This window comes from Coenobita brevimanus, chromosome 4, assembly GCF_032717465.1.
Source record: "Coenobita brevimanus isolate Jiangsu-jjx chromosome 4, ASM3271746v2, whole genome shotgun sequence".
Classification (NCBI taxonomy): Eukaryota; Metazoa; Arthropoda; class Malacostraca; order Decapoda; family Coenobitidae; genus Coenobita; species Coenobita brevimanus.
Genome location: NC_136957.1, coordinates 3,289,901 through 3,308,587, shown reverse-complemented (window position 1 = coordinate 3,308,587; position 18,687 = coordinate 3,289,901). Strand labels below are relative to the sequence as shown.

The window sequence follows — 18,687 nt, the reverse complement described above, 5'->3', positions numbered from 1 at the left end:
AGAACAGACCAGAGTTTAGGACTCTTATCAGCTGATGTCTAACGTATACTACATTAAAAAAAAAATGAAAAAAACGTTATACCTTAAAATAATGATGATGATGATGATCGTTTTCATTTCGAATACAAATAGCCTTCCTTTAGTTAAGTAAAATCGTCTGTACACATATCACGAATGATATGATAAAAGTATATTCATTGTCAGAAAGCAAATATTACCACAGTCTAGTGCTTTTACGCTAGTGGTGACTCTGCCATCCCTCGTTCAAACAGTGTTAATGTAGGAGGGTGAGGGGCAGCTAAGCGGAAAGCAGTTCTGTGTGTTTGAGGGGAAGTGGTTTAATACACAAAAAACTGCATGGACCGATATAACCCGAAAAAAGATGTTTATCAGAGACGGAAACAAGTCTTTGTGGTAGGTGGGGGCGCTCACCATCCACTCACTCGATGTAGTGATGCTCTTGGGTGTCTGTCCTTTCCTCTCCTTTTTTCCTTCCGTCCTCTTCTGTCTTTCTTTACTTCATTCTTTCCCGTCCTTCTGCCTACGAGTGACTTTACATTCCTTCTTTTGTCTTTCCTTCATTCTTTCCTGTTCCTTCTGCCTATGGGTGACTCTACACTGAGTGACAAACCAAATGGTTTCCTGTACACCAGGAAACCATTTGCTACGCTGGATGGTAACCATATAACCAACTTATGGCGCCTGGTTTAGTGGGTAACTATAGCGCTCTAATCGGATTGAGCCGGTGAAGGTTTATATCCAAGGGATGGTTGGGGTTCACTGCTCTCGTAATGCCACTCAGGGATGAGTGAGGTTGGTCACTCTCATCTTAATAATTGTCAGGACCAACTTGCCTAGCCCCTGGCTTCTACGCTCCTCATGGGGCGACACAGGATTGGATGATGGATGGATGGATGGAAACAAGTCTTAAGTGGGAATGAACGTTGAAACAATTAACCTGTTGAATTCCTTGATGTGATTTATTGATATTCTAAGGGTAAATGAAAGCTGTACAGGTAGGCTATCTAACTTCTATTCATTTAGAAAAGTCAGTTAAAGCTTAACCGACTTGTCTAGAAAGAATTGAAAAATACGTCATTGGACTGAAGGGATTAAAATGATGACAACGTTATTAACCACCCACAGTTTTATTCTTACATCCTCACATTAAACCCTGCATGCACTAGTTCAAAAATGTAGAATGCCTTCGCTGACCTTTACCCTCTCTCCTTCCTTCAGCACACCTCTTCAGGCTACTTTGTTGTGATGTACTGCGATCTCCGTGTACAGAAAGTTTTCATATACAGTGAGCATTTACATGACTCTCGTGTTGCCTATAAACCTTAGTTTTCAGTCTACTGTTTCTTTTTCGTCAGCCAAAACTTACTGCTCGTCACTGACTGGAAACATCTGATTGTGCTTCATGCAACAGGACAACAGCTAAAAAATAGATTTCATAGTCATATGTATTTGCGGTCACTATGAGTCATGTGCCAAGTGAGGTCCTTCCCCCTCTTGCATGCAACACTACAATCCCTGAGATGGCACCCCACATTACTTGCTACATTTACGAAATTTCTGAATAGCAGCCCTTGAGGTAGTCTTCTAATGTCAAGCTATATACAGTAGCACCAACTAAAATGTTGCTCACCTGATATGGCCAATGTGTTGTCTGGAAGAACCTGACGCCGTATGGAAGTTTTGAGCTGCTTCCCATTAAGACTCCAGGTCACCGTCGCCTCTGTGTTGTAATTCCAGCTCTCACTCGCTTCTGTCCAGCTCGCTACAGATTCTGCGTTTGCTCCCGGCCACACCTTGCACCTCAGGGCAGCTCTACCGCCCAAAGGAAGCGTCTGGTTTATGGGCGGAATGGCGATAATGGGCGGAGGGAACATATGGGCGGGACGGACGTGCACACTGAGGCGAGTCATAACCCCGCCAGCACTGTTGACGCCACCACAGACGTAGAGGCCAGAGTGCTCGCGACTGACATTCCTGATCTCATAAATTGCTTGTACAACGCCTAAACCTCCGTCCAGTACTTCCAATCGGGTTAACTCTTGCTGTCCCAAACTTAAATCTTGATGGATCCTCGACACTTCATATTGAGCTTGCTTTGTATCCAGACTGGCGTCTGCAGAACTATCAGGTTCACCTGAGTACTCGTCGTGCCCATCAGCAAATATGTTATTCCTACTCAAGCTTCCTTTCAGTCCTGCCAAATACCCACTTTGGCCGCCCACAAACATATCCTTGGGCTTGACAACTGCTGGTAAGAGTGCTTGGGAGCCCTCCTTTGTCCAGTAAGCCAAGGGGTCTGGGTACCCCTCAACAGCACAGCGAAAGGACAGGCGCCTCCCTTCTTCCACCTCTATATCACCGGGCACTTCCACCATGCGTGGGGCAGCTGCAGGTGGAGAGATGAAGTAATTTTGCAATGCCACAAACTGAATGGTGCAGAAGTAGCCAAGTATGTAATAAGTAAATAATTAATACTCCGCAAGAATAAACACAGGATGACATTAGCACATGAAAAAATAATTGTGTCAGTGGAATTACCTTGTTACATACTCTTAAACATGGATGCATGCCATAAAGAGACTTACTGCTAATGTAACTTAAGAGCCATCCTATAGCTTGTGCTTCAGTTGTGGTATTACGTCATATGTTTTACTTTTGTTATTCTACATATCTTTGTAAGGATCTCTCACAGTTGATTGCTAGATGGAGTGTGTATCTAACCCATTCATTACCCAAGGACTTTCTCAAGCTTAATAAAATTATTTGGCAGTAGCTGCAATGAAATATATAGGACGCTTTCCTACCCAAAAGTTATGTAGGACAAATATATCGTTATATCTGCTGGCTATTATAGGTTTATTCGCTTATTAGAACGAACCATGAGCCAGTTCAAGATGCTGCATGTAAAACAGTGAATCCATTGTTCATAAGCAAAGAACCAAGCTTTCTTCAGAAATGTCTTTCCATTGCCACAGTAAATACATCCTTATCTGCACATTATAAATAGCCTATTTTCAACTCGTTTATCCGGGAGTCGACCATAGTTGACGCGATTATTGTTTATCACTGGGGTTCACTAGGAAGGTTATAACAAAGATACGTTGATAACCTACTTCATTAATGAATGCAGACTGACATACAGTAATTAATTACCTCAATCAGTACTTAGAAATATAATGATAATCCTCACCTTCATCCATAACACTATTCAGCACCCTGTCTTACGATCGTCAATCTACTTTTGACTTTTTGACTGATGTCTCAAAAAAGTTATTTTTTCCTCCTTGTCAAGAGTACTACTTACGCGCACATAACATACACATGTCGTTGTGGTCCCAGAAAGCTAGATGCCATTCTTTTTCCGTATTACTAATCCCCACATAAATTTAAAGGCTCCATAGGTCATTTGATATCACATACTACACTACTGACCTCCACTAAAGTATATTACGTCTAAATGTGGTGCATACTTTATCAGTTAGACATTTACTCCTACTGCTCCTTAAACATGAGTTACGCCCGCAACAGCTTTTGTGCCATACGGCCGATTTTTGCAATACTTTGCGTCGTTGTGGCTTTACAGTTTTTCTGGCCTACTCAAATGCTTCAGTATCTTCTCTCCTTTGTTACACCACAATAAATCTTTCTTTGTATTACGACTGGGCTGTTTCATAAGTTTTTACCGACACATATACAGTAGACGAGGCTTATTACTAAAACTTTTTAGTAGTTGAGGAAACCACAGTTACACTATTTTGGCAAAAAACAGATTTTTTTTTTCTTCAGCTGAAAGAAATCTATCTGAGAAAGGTTAAAATTCTTTCCAGGTATTATGCAGCCCTATCAGTTCAGTTACGTAATAATTTTATGATGGGTGTCACGTGACAACTTCAGTCATCTTAGGGATACCTTTCCCACTGATCAGGTTTAGAATTATTTAGCTGCGACTTAAACATACCCCATATATTTCACCCTTTTACTGATAATGATGTCTGAAGACTGAGAAATATAACAGATAGACTGATTGACGACAGACATCCATAAATATTTAAAAAATTTTCATCTTGTTACTGTAGTTAGTAATACCTTCATCTCTGAACAGCATCAATAAAATCTAGCACGTACTGTACTAATCATAATGTCTTAGCTGATATAACATGTGCCTAGCCCTGACAGTGCTTGTAATTAACTTCAGCTTGTTTGTCAAAGGTCAGTCCTTGGCAGCCCAGTTAGGTAAACACATAACTTTAGCTTGGCTGCAATGAATAGGGTAGCACATAGCAGTCTTAGCTAAGGCAGTACATTGCAAATTAAGTTGGGTCAGGAAATGTCGGCCTCAGATTGGTTCCCATGACCGGGACACCACATGGTAGGTCAGTCTACTTTTTTATATTCAGATCAATACATAGGCTTTAGTATCAGCTAAGGCAGCAAATGGCAGCTAAGGTTGGTTGTCATGGCTGGGGCAGCAAATGACTCACTGAGGACTGTGAGGGTGGCGTTGGCTGTGATGGTGGCGGCCTTGTTGGCGGCGCTGCAGAGGTAGACACCGGCATCCACGGCCCTGAGGGGAGCCACCACCAGGCCACGCCCCCGCACCACCTTTGCCCGTCCCGTCGGCATGCGGCCCCCTACCCGCTGCCAGGTCACCATGGGGGGCGGCTCCCCTCCAGCACGGCAGCTGAGCTCCGCCTCGTCCCCCATCACCCCCACCACATCACGGGGCGCCTTCACCCAGAAAGGGGCAACTGGGGAGGGACAGAGTTACAAAGGGTAATTATGGTGCCTCACTAATAAACACAGAACGGAGTACCTGACGAGGGACAGAGAGTTACAAAGTGTCAAACGTAGTAATTATGATTCCGAATAAACATACATAGAAGGGGGCAACTGGGGAGGGACAGTTACAAGGGTAATGTACATAGTAAGGCTGGTTCCTCTTAACATGGCCAGAATGTGGCTACAAGGAGATGGCAAAGCTACTGATGGGCAAATCCAGAGTAAATAATATGACCTGCAGTTCTCGGACCATGAAATTAGTTGCTTGTATTTCTGACTTGTGTGTTTATAGAAAACTATGAAAACTACCAATAATTCTGGACGAGACACTTGGTGCATTGTGATTACTAACCAATGACGTCAAGGATGGCCCGCTGTGAGTGCCTGGTGCCGGCTGGGTTGGTGGCCACACACACGTACTCTCCCTCATCCGTCTGCAGCACCTCCTTGATGACCAGTGTTCCATCCTCCAGCATCACCACCCTGCACCACAACACACACAAGCCTCATTAGTCTACATTAGGTCACCAACTTACATCAAATAACACTAGTCTACAAGTAACATGAGGCTACTAGATAAATACAGTATGCCAATGTTAGTGTCGGGCAGCAGGTTGCACTAAAGGCTGATTTTGTACGACTGACACACACTTTAGGTAACTTACTGTTTCTTGTTTGGTGGAGAGACTTGATCCAGATTTTTTTTTTTTTTTTTTTTGAGTGTATGTGTGTGTGGTGTGGGAGAGGAACACTTATATTAAAACTATATTTAGAGTCATTTACTCTAACCTTACCAGACCCCGTTTGTATAATATTCGTGAAGCTTCTGGTAAGACTGAGGTATGGCAAGTCCTCTGGTATATACTGTACTAAGAGACACCACTTTTTTACCAGTCAGAAACCTGCTCCCAAAATATTTCCAGCTATCAGCCAATGATCGAAAATGTTAAGTAAACCTTATCTTCAGAGTTGAAGAAAGGTCTGAGTTCATCCAACATTAAATTAAGAATGTGCGTATAGGTTACTCCATGGTTGTACTTCTTTATAACTTAAGAATTAGCTTAATAAATTTGTGCTTCATGCAGTTAAACTTACCAAGTGAACTGATAGCTTTTGTATGAAAGTACACATACATGTATATTTATTATCTTCAGTTGGTGTATAATAGTAAAAATGGAAAATTATAGTAAAATTCCAGTAAGAATATTAATGATGAGCCAGCATGATATGACATGCTTCATGCCAAGTCATATCAGTCACTACAGCCATTACTGCAATGCACTAAGGAGTGGTTAGTGGAAGCTCAGCGAGCTGTTGCCTCTTCAGAGACTGAGAGAGCTCTCCCTCCGTGCTAAATGACCTTTGTGTGCAGCATGTGTTAGGAGTGTAACGCTGTATGTTACTGAGACCTGGGCTGTAAAGGAAGAGGATATTCGTAGGCTTAAACGTACAGAATTGACAATGACCAGATGGATGTGCAGTACCTCCTTGATTGAGAGGCCTGGCGGGGAGGAAGCTAGGTTTAAGACTGGAGAGTTGAGAGGATTGATGCTGTGATGAGGAGCGGCAGACTGAGTTAGTCTGGGCATGTGGAGAGGATGATAACTGGGTGCCGGTGAGAAGTGCAAACATCAGGGGTAGGGTTGCGAGGCAAACCAAAAAAAGAGCTGGGACGAGGTCATAGAGTGTGACCTCGGGGATAACGGACTGAATAGGGAGACTGCCAGAGGTCGAGTAGCGTGGACAGCTACCATTAGGTGACCAAGGCCGACGCATGCTAGCATGTTGGTGCCTTTATAAACGATACGATACGAACATGAATTTTAGGAAATGGGTGGAGAGAGCAGAAGGAAAGTAGGCTACGGCTTTTCTATTATTAGCTGGCTGGCTATACAGAGATCTGTTTATTAAGACCAGCTTCTGAGTTTCAAAAGGAAATACAAATCACAGAAACAGTCTAACAAAATGTGTTTTTGAAAAGTGTTGCAATACTTGGGTAGGTAATACTTGGTAATACATAGCATAAAGTAAACACAGTGATAATAACCATCTATAGCAATACGAGTAACTTATTACTGAAAGCTGGTGAAAGGACATGAACTAGTTTACACAAGAGTAAATTATAACAAAAATAATAATGATAATAGAAAAGCGACATCCTGACTTAGGTACGCTATGCTTTTCTTTTTATTCCCTCCGCACTTTGTTTCATTAGTTACTCTTATGACAAATATAAATTATATGTATTTTTGTCCCCTGTATTTGTTGGTTTAGGTATAATAGTTCGCCCAAGCTATCAGAAAGATGGTGGAAACGGTCAAAATCGTGATATGTTTATATTTAACACGGTTCACCAACTGGTGGTAGGTAGGGGCGGCCATTTTCCGATCACCTAATGTAGAGCTGCTAACTTCTTCCTTCAAGTTTACCCCCGTGGCAACCACCTTGTCGTTGTGGGGGAATTTACGTGTTCTAGTGGTCCTGGCAGGCTCTCCCATGCCGGAAAACTTCGCTAGTGAGGACGCAACCAAGAGCTGCTACCTCCCTTGGAGGAGGGGTAGGGAAGACGAATACTTCCCAGTGTTTTTCGTTTGTCGTAAAAGGCGTCTATTATGGGTCTTTTTGTCATCTTCCTTTCTGTCCTACCTCTCTTCTTGACATTTCTGTGTGTCTTTCGGCCTATAATTTCCGTACACTCCCATCAGGTTAGACACTTGGTTTCATTACATGAATTGTTTATGGACTTTCCATTGACGCCGACCCTTTCTCCCTTACACGACTTCCACGCCAAGACCACATCAACGCCAGCCTTAGTGCCATACAGCCCTACTAAGGCTTGGTGTTAGTTCATTATTTCTACCTTCCTTCATGTCTACCATTCTTTTTCTGTGTCTGTCCTCCTCTCCTCCTGTTTTTCCCCTCCTTCCTGTCACTGTTTATCACATTTCTCTCCACTTCAGGGGATGCTACACTAAGTGACAAGCTATATGAGTTCTTGCAACCCAGGAAGCAATTCATAACAACGGGTGGTAACTATATACTCAAATAACGGAGTGACGTGGAGCCTACTATGGTGCCCCTGGTAACTAGGTGAAGCGATGCAAATATGGCATGCATCTAGGGACCAAATCACCACACTACTCCCTGGGTCTTGCTATGGCCAGGCACTGTCAACCGTATCGAAACACTGGTTCACTGGATGGGACATCATGCAGGGACGGTTGATTCCGTGAGGCTGATAGGTCTGGTCAATCAGAAACTCTGGGGCCGCACAAAAAGAACAACTGTTCATCAAGTACTATGACTATTTATCATAAGGGAGGGTCTGGTAGCGTTACAAGACAGTTTACTGTAGACAAATGTTTTGTGAATATGATTCAGGCTATCTCCTTCATGAATCCTGGTTCTGATGATATCTTTAATAAAACCTTTATTATCCATCATCACATCAATAGTGAGGATGGTGGACTCAGCGCTCTCTACCTGCAGTTGAATTGAAAAAAGAAAAAATGATCATAGTGCCTTTGTCAGCAGGTTTGCAGTGTTAAAAAAAATCCATTTGTAACTTATTATGCACTCTATCAATGAAATAGAATACGAAATCAAAATCTGTTTAGGTACTGTATTGATAGTCATCAGCCATAATGTTTCAGGAAGCATCCCATTCATTTACTACATTGCTAAACCCAAATGAAAGTAATGATTATTTCCACAACTGAACTCTATAATAAGCAATGCTTCCCTTTTTTAAATAACTTAAGTAAAGAATCATATCGACCGACAACACTTTCAGCTACAAGAGGTCGCCTTCCACCGGTGCCTCTTTATATTAGTGATTACAGCATAGATATGGTCACTGATAATATAAGTGAAGGTTTAAAAGAAACATTTCTTAGCAAATTTCACCTGCTATCATTTTTTTAATGATGCAGAAAACAGCGGGGAAATATCGTGACTTCTGGCCTCGCTACAATTGTTTAAACCAAGCAAATTTTCAGATTCGACTGCTTACCTCCTTGTGGTGACACTGACATTGTCCGTGGTCCAGAAAGACTGTGAGATCCATTTATCTTGGTACAGCCATTGTTTTAATAGGACTGCACCATGTCTAGTTTAACTCACCATTGGGTCATATTTGAACTGTTGTGGGCAGGAATATCTCTCCACATTTGATCAGATAATTATGAAACTGACACAGTATTCTGAAAAGTTTGATGGGTTCCTAAGATCCTGGGTTTTTAGAGTTACTGATCGCTATTTCGCTATTTAAGGTAATGGAAGTGATTGGATATTAGTATCCACAATACAACACATCCAGGGTATCCTCATTACTGGGGTGTGTTCAGACAAAACATTTAGATGTAGGATCCAGTACTTGACCATAGTACTGAATATATCGACTTTTTGTACAGTCAGAGACATAAATTAGCGTTAGGCCAGCAGGAATTAAATGAGCCTGAGTGACTGGCAGTACTGTATGGAGAAGAGTTGACAGATATGCATTTTAATGGCCTAAGTGTCATGCTGGATATTTTTAGGTCGACTTCTCGTCCTAAAGACACCAGCGACTGAGTAGGGTCCTCTTTCTAGATCGGAAATAGAACACTTACAAAGGAACAGGGCATAAAAACTCGGCAAGACACCTTAACACATATATTGCCTTAATCCAATTTCCCTTACAGTATACAAACAATGGTGCACTAGATGTGGAACAGGTATAGTGACAGGATAGTTAACAATAAAACATCATGTCACACAGACACTGTGATTACACCTGAGTTATTGTACAAGAGAATATTACATAGGTATGGTGACACTGTTCATACAGTCTGTCTCCTCAGACATTGTGTAGTACACTGGTCTGTTGCACTTAGGTATCGCCACACACTTGTACATTGCTCTAGTCCTGGGAACTTAGGCACTGACACAGCACACCGAGTACATTAGCTTAGAAACACTTTACTGGTGGTGTTCCTGTCTCACTGTCTTTAGAACACAAGGGCACTGTCACTGCTAAATCTCTAACACGACACTGGGATCTTACTGTGTCGTCACTGCGCCTGCCGATGTCTGGGCTTAGTCAAGGTGGCGCCCGGAAGTCAGAGGGAGCCCTACAGGTGAGCTCTCCTGCAGTAGGCACGGGACTGCTACGGGTGCGTTTCTGGTATGGGGTGCAGGGAGACCCTCTCTTGTCAGGTCCTCGACCTGGTGAGGGGCCCTCGGGACTGGGGCCAAACAACGTCAGGAGTCGGGCCTGCTGCTTCTTACTCCAGGTGGAGGGGCAGATGGTGAGTGGGGCCAGGGCGGTCCCGCCCTGGGGTCCGAGGACTGACCCTGGGAGGCCTGGGACTGTGGTCACCTCTAGGTTGGGGCGCCGTCAGGGGATGGCTGCGGCACCTCGTCCGTGGGGCATCCATCAGGACCCGGCGTCGTCCAGGGGCAGGCTGGAGGGCGTGGATCCCGACTTCAGTGACTGGGCCTTGCCCCCACTCCTGGAACAGCAACACCTCCGGGGAACCACACCTAGAGGGAGGGACAGAGGGGCATCCCGCGCGGCTGCCGGGTGGAGAGTGGGCCGCACAAGGGACCTTCTCCTCCGGGAGAACCCTCGGGACTGTGGACAAAGGGCATACAGTGGCCATCCCTTCCCCAACGCGTACAGTGGCCGTCATCGCGGTTCCACAGTCCCTTGGGATAGCAGTAGAAGGACGTACAGTGGCCGTCGCCGCGGTGTTGCTCCCGAAGGAGGAAGAGGCAGATGGGGGACGTACAGTGGCCATTCCCTCCCAGGCGCGTAGAGTGGCTGTCTCTGCGGGTCTGCCTGCCTGCCGGGAAGTAGCAGAAGGACAGACAGTGGCCATTCCCTCCCCGGTACGTCCTGTGGCCGTTACCACAGTGCTACTCCCGTAGGAGGAGGAGGAGGTGGATGAGGGACGGACAGTGGCCGTTCCCTTCCCGACACGTACAGTGGCTGTCGTCGCGGTTCCACTCCTACTTTTGCCTGTTGGTGTGCATACAGTGGCTGTCACACTGAGGCGGGCTCCAGATGTGGTTGCAGCAGAAGGATGTACAGTGGCCGTTCCTTCCCCGATGCGTACAGTGGCCGTCGTCGCGGTGCTGCAGGGGAAAACAGCTGAAGGAGGTACAGTGGCGGTTCCCTCCCCAGTACGTTCTGTGGCCGTTATTGCGGTGCTGTCTGGGACTGAATCTGCAGCAGTCCCACCCCGATCCTGACGAGGGCTGGTCCGGCCGAGAAGTAGTCTCACATCCCTGCGACGTCGTGGTTGGGCAGGTTGAGGGGAAGAGGGACACAAGGTCGGGGCGCACCTGAGCCAGTCTCGCTCTGGGCCAGCGTCGCGCTCACCTGACCCACTGTGGTGTCCTCCTGGGGTGGGGGTGGGGCTGCGGCTCCGTAGTGGGGTGGGGGGTCCGGCGGCGGAAGCGCGCATTTCGCTGTTTTTTTTTTTTTAATTCGGAGGCATGCTTGGAACACAATATTCTCTATGTAATGTATGTAATAATCATCTGAAATGCAGAATGCAATAAACTGACGGTATGAAATGCCGTATGAAATCATACCATACTCTCGGTGCTAATTCCCTTCTGGTCTCCCCTACCCCTCCCTCTGCCCCCCCAACCAATCTCTCCCCCCCTCTCTACAGCTGTTCTTCCCCCAACTAGTAACCCCTCCTCCTTCTTCTATCCCAACCCTCTCCCTTCCTTCTTTTTTCATGTTATTTCCGAGCTCTCATCTCCTTCGTTTTCCCTAGCTTTATTCATTATTCTACGGTTCCAACATCCCTGTTTACACGATACTCCTTTAGTACTGACGACCCATGTAAAACACAGATTTTTGCAATATTTATTTCCAATTACAGAGTGACCATATACTCCGGAAACAAAAAATTCAAGAAAAAAATATGATACTGGTGGATATCTTCATACCTGCACCTCGGTTAAGGGTATTAAAACCACACTGACTTTCGAAACACTCATGATCGACACCTCGGTAAGGTTTATCAATTTCAGTAACTCAAGACACAGAAGCAGCACAGATATTGCTCCATAATGATGGATTATATCGGGACTAAGTAAACAGTGGGTAATGAATGAGAAGGGAGAGAGGTTTGATTCAACTTTACGCTTCACGCAAGATTTTGCACTATATGCTGCAGAGGGATGTGTGGCCGATAGGTCACAATACTGAAAAAGCAATTCTGATAACGCAGGTTCGCATCCAAGTGTAAATTCCCGGCCTTAAAAATACCCTTGCTGTTGCTAATACTTCATACGGCATAAAGATCTTATCTCGTGCAAGTTGTGGGCATGCAGGAATCAAGCTATCACTGCTGGCATTTGTGTATATTACGTGGGGCATAGGAACTCACTTTGTTAGCGCACCACGAAAACAGGTATTACTCGGCCTTTAGGAACGGACTTATCTATCTAAAGTCCTATACATATGAAAGCATAGAGGTAGGAGTAGGTAGAGGCGGCATAAGGGATTAACCACGGGTAGGTCAGAGTGAGGCCGACAGACCTGACTTGACCAACATGGCGGCGACCCCTTTGACAGCTGTCTGACTTGGTTCCGCTGACCAGGCGCGAGTGTTTTCTTAGTTGCAAACAGAAAAAATGAGGAAGAAAGTAGGTTATGAATGGAAGGAGAAAAGAAAGTAGTTAATGAATGAAAAAAAAGGAAACATTTAAGAACATATGGTAAAATGAAGGATGGAAGACAAATAGATGATTTAAAATAATATACATCAGCACATTATGAAAAAAGTTTATATCTATTATTCTATATAATATTCAGCTTGACTTTACTAACTCCAGTCATATACATAATGTACACTTACAAATTATAATTCACTCTAAAGATACTCACCGGTGAAATGTAATGGATGGGTCAGATTTCTTATCTCCTCTTTCTTTACACCCAAATGCGGCACAGGTGGTGGGCATTTTTGGAGTCTTAGGTTATTTGATGGTGAGTTACAACTTAGGACAGAACGTCTTACACCCACAGCTGAACTACAACTAAAACCAGAGGTAGAATGAAGTCTACTTTGTTTCTAGCATTCTCCCTGAGGAATACCAGGTGGACACACAGCTGGAGGTATTAAAGGCTTAATAATCTCATGGCCACACCCACGGAGGTAGGATTAGGACTCTTACCTCTATGGGCACAGCCATAGAGGTAGGAGTGCACAGCAATCTTCTTCGTCAAGTAGGTGTTGCCGTGACCTCTTGACTTGACCAATATGGCCGTTTGACAGTTCTCTGGCTTCACCGGAGCCTTCTCACGCCGACTCTACCCTAATCCTACCTCTATGTATGAAAGGATGAGTGACCTCTTACATAATATAAATCTATATCGTCATGCCGTTACAAGCATGCCAAGGACAGGCAAAAGGGGCTGTGAGAGTGTGATGGGGAGAAGAACTGTGAAGACATTGAAAGAGATAGGTAGGGAGTAACGCAGAAATACAACCCTAATGCCAGACCCCAAAGCTACCTGTATCTCGAGAGTGTCATTAATAACGGAGGGAGGACTGTAGAGAAAGTTTTGAGAATGGGGTTGAGAGCATGGCGATGAGAGGGGAATGATAATGATAAAACATGGTTACAGCTGTGTTGCTATTGAGACTACAAATCATGTTAATATGAAAAATTAAATGGGTCAGGAATAATAATGGAATTCGGTGCAACAAGCGTGCTGGCGCCTTAAAGAATGTACGTGAATTAACAGAAGTTACAATACAGATGACATAGGAAAAGGTAAAATTGGAAAAAGAGAGAGAGGGGGAGGGAAACAAGTTGGAGGATGGAAGGAGGCGGGGGAGCGGGGCAGAGTGAAGGGGAGGACAAAGGATGGGGCAGGGGAGTCCAGAATGGAAGTAGTACCGAGGGTATAATGTTTTTATACGGCATTTCACACCATCAGTTTACTGCATTCAGCATTTCAGATGATTATTACGTTCATTACATAGAGAATACTGTGTCTCGAGCATGCCTCCAAATGTTAAACATAAACATTGGCCATTAAAATGCATATGTGTTAAAACTTCACCATACAGTATTGCCATGCACTCAGGCTTATTTAATACCAGCTGGCCCGGCGCGAATTTATGCCTCTAACTGTACCTGACTGTTATATACAAAGATTTATTGCACCTCACCCTACGACAGTCTTACTCCGTCAAGGAAATTTTCAAGTACTTAATATCACTGGGCCCTACTATTATAGCTTCTGAAGGTCACAGTTATTTGTTAGCTTCATTAAGTCACTTGCAGCATAACTTTACGAGTTAAATTAACTAGAGTTTGTCCGCAAAAATATCCGAGACTATCAAAGTGTTCGCAGATACCATGATCTTTGTGTTCATACTGTTAATGAGCCCACAATGACCAACTCTGACCAGAGACTCGAAAAAACGTTCTTCGCATATTTCCGCGTGTCACGATTTTTGATAATTTCCGGCCGTCTTGTAGCGCGCGATTGCCTTTTTTTTCCGACAATCCCTGGACTTACTCCGACTTAATGCAAAAAAGAATTCAGTCGGTATCTATTACCGTTTTTGTGAAAGAAACGAACAAACACACAGACAAGCACGCACATACAAAGATTGTCTTCATTATTTAGATTGGTCGTCGTGTTGTATTAATTAACAATTCACGCTTTGGCAATGCTCCATAGTTGCTCAAGAGAGAGAGAGAGAGAGAACAATCTGAAAAACTAGCAGCATCGTACAGTGAGACAACGAACGAATCATACGATAGTTACTTTTTACATCTTCAATTATCCACTATATCGTTATGGCATGCTGTAGGTACCATTAACACCTGTAGCCCAAATAAAACGGAATTGTTTAACTATGCTCCTCAAACGCTTATACCAATAATTACAAGATGACATGTCAATGTGTTCATAAAAATATTAATCTCTCTCTCTCTCTCTCTCTCTCTCTCTCTCTCTCTCTCTCGGTTTATTTCTGCGAAAACGCTAACTCAGATTCCTATAGCCTGAAATAACACGCCGCAGTTGATAGACAAGTCACTCTACATTTGATTCTACTCACATTTGTGCATTAGTTCACACTCACCAATGCAGAGAGAGAGAGAGAGAGAGAGAGAGAGAAGAAGAAAAGGGGTTGAGGAAGAGAAGTGGAAAGATCATCCATGCGTGAAATTTAACGAATGGGAAAACAAGAGAGGAATGGTAATTAAGCAAAGTAAACGAGCGTGACAGAAAACGGCGGGCGTACATCAAAAAGAAAGAGGGCGTGAGAGAGGGGCACTGAGAGAACAAAGGAGATACAAATTAAACGATGTAAATAGAACCTTAAAAAGTCGAGATGGAAATTCAAGAGCAGAAATGTGAACCAACATCGATAACTAAAAGATGGCTCCTTCTCTCTCTCTCTCTCTCTCTCTCTCTCTCTCTCTCTCTCTCTCTCTCTCTCTCTCTCTCTCTCTCTTAAGACTGAGGAATGGAAACGGGATCAGTTCATCCAGATTTTCCCTGCGTTGATTCTATTTCAGGCCAAGTCACTCAGTTCCATTCTCATTGATCCCAGTTAACCAGGGCTGGCAAGAGGCAAAACGTAAATAAATGATGCAATATTTGTGTCCCCTAATTAGAATGGATTAAGGCATTTTTGTCTGTATGAACTCGGGGTGAATTTTGCTGGAGTTTTTTCGTAACAATATAATTAGACTTTTACTCATTAATTTACCGGATATGAGGTCATGATCGCAGCTGAGGGAAAATACGCGTTTCTTTTTCGGATTATAATTGTCAGTAGTCTCCGCTATTCATGGTTTCCTCCATTTCATTGTTTCTGTTTATGCATTTTTATTTTTCCTTTTGTTTTCTTTTCATTTTGTCTGTTCTCTTATTAAATCTTCCTGTAGTTCATACAATGCTTATTATTATTATTATTATTATTATTATTATCATTATTATTATTATTATTATTATTATTATTATTATTATTATCCATCCAGCCATCATCCAGTCCTACACTGCCCCATGAGGAGCATAGGAGCCCGGGGCTAGGCAGTTGGTCCCGACATTTAAGATGAAAGTGACCAGCCTCACTCATCCCTGAGTACCATTAAATGAGCAATCAACCCCAACCAACCCTTGGACATAAACCCTCACCGGCTCAATCCGACTGGAGCGCAGTAATCACCCACTAAACCACCAGACGCCAAAATTTGGTTATATGGTTACCACCCAGCGTGGTAAATGGTTTCCTGGAGTACAGGAAACCATTTGGCTTGTCACTAAGTGCAGAGTCATCCACAGAAGGAAGAGGAAAGAATGAAGGAAAGAAAGACAGAAAAGGATGGAAGGAAAGATGGATGGAGGAGAGGAAAGGTCAGACACCCGACATCAGCATTACATCGAGTGAGTGGATGGTGAGCGCTTATTATTATTATTATTATTATTATTATTATTATTATTACTTGTTAAGGGCAAATTTTCTTTTCTGCCGAATCATCTTCCAGGGAGAAAGTTAAGCATTTAATTATGATTATTATTTGTTCTGATTAACATCAAATTATTTTATTAAACTAAGGGATCCTTTCCCAGTAAAATGGCAAACCTTCATCAGACTGGTGGCAACTTTCTAGCTTTATCTTGGCTAACGCAGCACAGTTTTAATCTGCAAAGCTAAATCTTGCTCAGGGAAAGAGTTTACCCTGTTATCAAGATAGTTTTCATTCTCGCTGCCGCTGCATTTATCAAGACTAGAAAAACCCTTGAACTGAACCTCTCAGTATGTGTGCCTGTTATGTGTGTCTTTCCGTTAATGTTAAATATTTAGCGTTTACTCTGTCGTACAGTGTGACATCTTGACTTTTCTCGTTTTTTTCCCGCCCATCTTACAGTATCCCTCGAACCGCAAAAAAAAAAAACAGAAAAAAAAAAATGGCCACAACACAAGCTAGCAACAAAACATTCCCGTCAAGACTCTTGTTTTTCCTCTCCGTTGCCTATGTCGCCCATGTAACTGGCCTTTCAGCCCAGATTTCTCTTTAATGCCTTCCATGCAAAGTTCTGCTAGTATCATTTGATATTCTAGTGTCTAATTACTGACACTGGTGGTTTTCGATGTAGCTGAGCCAAACATCACAGGCCACTGCAGTGATAATCACGGATAAAAGAGCAATATCCTGGCGTAACTATGAATACTTTATATGCGAAGAAAAATGAAAAAGAATGTTTATCTTCCCATGTTCCCTGTTATTTTTGTTAACATATACTTTCGTACGGACAGATATATTAACTGTAATTTTGCTTTTCAATCCCAGTAGTGAAGCCTATCTTACTATGCCCCCTGCATCGGCCATACGATATAACGCATGATCAGAAGTTATTACACACCCTATGGGAATGCATCAAGGCCTAATATCACCCTGTATTGGCCAGTCCTGTTGTCCTTCTACTGTAACCTGGTCGAGATTTCATGTCCCTTTCCGCTTTTTTCACGCCACTCAGTGTGTGAATAAAACAGTACTGTGGCCCTTCAGCAATGGCACTTCTTTATGACTAGCATCACAATCAGTTAATCACTTTATATAACTCTCTCTCTCTCTCTCTCTCTCTCTCTCTCTCTCTCTCTCTCTCTCTCTCTCTCTCTCTCCAGTACAATAACTCATTAAATCATTATATATTCCTCCGTCAAACGATTTAATACAACATAGAAGAGAGTCCTTGAGAGGAGAGATTCAGTCATTTCGTTTTTAATTTATTCTCGCTTCCACTAGACATTTTACATCCACCAGAAAAGGAATCCATTGGACTGAAAAGGTTAAACGCAGAACAAAAATGTGTGTGTGTGTGTGTGTGTGTGTGTGTGTGTCTGTCTGTCTGTCTGTCTGTCTGTCTGTCTGTCTTTTTTATCTTGTTACTTAACCCTTTCTCTCCAATGACATAATCTAATACTGCTATCACCACAACAATATGCTCAGCTCAGGAGAGACTTTCCGTACTGAATAAAATGGTATATAGCCTGCCTTAGCCACTGTACAGTATAGAGGTCTTTAATAAACCGGATAATGCTAGAGAACAACGCCTTCACGTGGTGGCACCCATGTAGCTAAACGGTTCCTCTACCAGGTCATACAGACGTCACTCAATTCCTTCCCTATTCCCGAAGAGAGGAGTAACTTCAGCCAGCAGTCCACCGGGTTCACGTTCACATGAGCCTGGACACCGCCACCACTATACCCTTTTCACCTTAACCTGACACAGATTTTCGTCCTTTTGGAGCTTATTTGACGTAGCTCAGTGACAGAATAAGACAATGTTATGGCTGTGCATCCTTTCCATAGCACTTCAAGACTAGCATCATTTTCAAGTGCTAATATATTGTTATAACTCAGGTCTCAAGACGGAGAGATAGTAATTTTCGACCAAGTTAAAGCAGAAGGAGTATAACAACAGAATGGTAACCGCAGCTACAAGTTTAGCAGAATTATCTGACCGATATAACAATGAAATTAAAAATATACATATCATCAGACTGAAAGATTTAAGTGACTATACATTGCGAAAGACCACTCTCTCTCTCTCTCTCTCTCTCTCTCTCTCTCTGTGTGTGTGTGTGTGTGTGTGTGTGTGTGTGTGTGTGTGTGTGTGTGTGTGTGTGTGTGTGTGTGTGTGTGTTTCATTACTACCACACCACACCACACCCATACTATTTCAGTCACCTAAAAAACAGATCCCTTAGAACGAAAAGATTAAACACAATGTAAAATATTTTGCATTTCTTTTTTTAACCCTCCTTACTTAAACTTGCCACAAGGGACCAGGAGGGCAAATAGTACATGTATATCAAAAGGAATAAAAAAAAATAAAAATAAAAAAAGCAC

At 43.1% G+C, this 18,687-nt stretch overlaps 1 protein-coding gene across 1 annotated transcript in view; it reads right to left on the bottom strand.

The window, feature by feature from the left end:
* LOC145395053 (roundabout homolog 1-like) overlaps positions 1-18,687 on the bottom strand; it is a 138,674-nt gene that overhangs the window by 47,045 nt on the left and 72,942 nt on the right. The window contains exons 5-8 of the mRNA XM_080268809.1: positions 5,153-5,283; positions 4,503-4,769; positions 2,244-2,407; positions 1,652-2,057 (exon numbers count right to left, since the gene is read on the bottom strand). Coding sequence (XP_080124935.1) covers positions 1,652-2,057; positions 2,244-2,407; positions 4,503-4,769; positions 5,153-5,283 — 968 coding nt within the window. The remainder of the gene's footprint in view (positions 1-1,651; positions 2,058-2,243; positions 2,408-4,502; positions 4,770-5,152; positions 5,284-18,687) is intronic.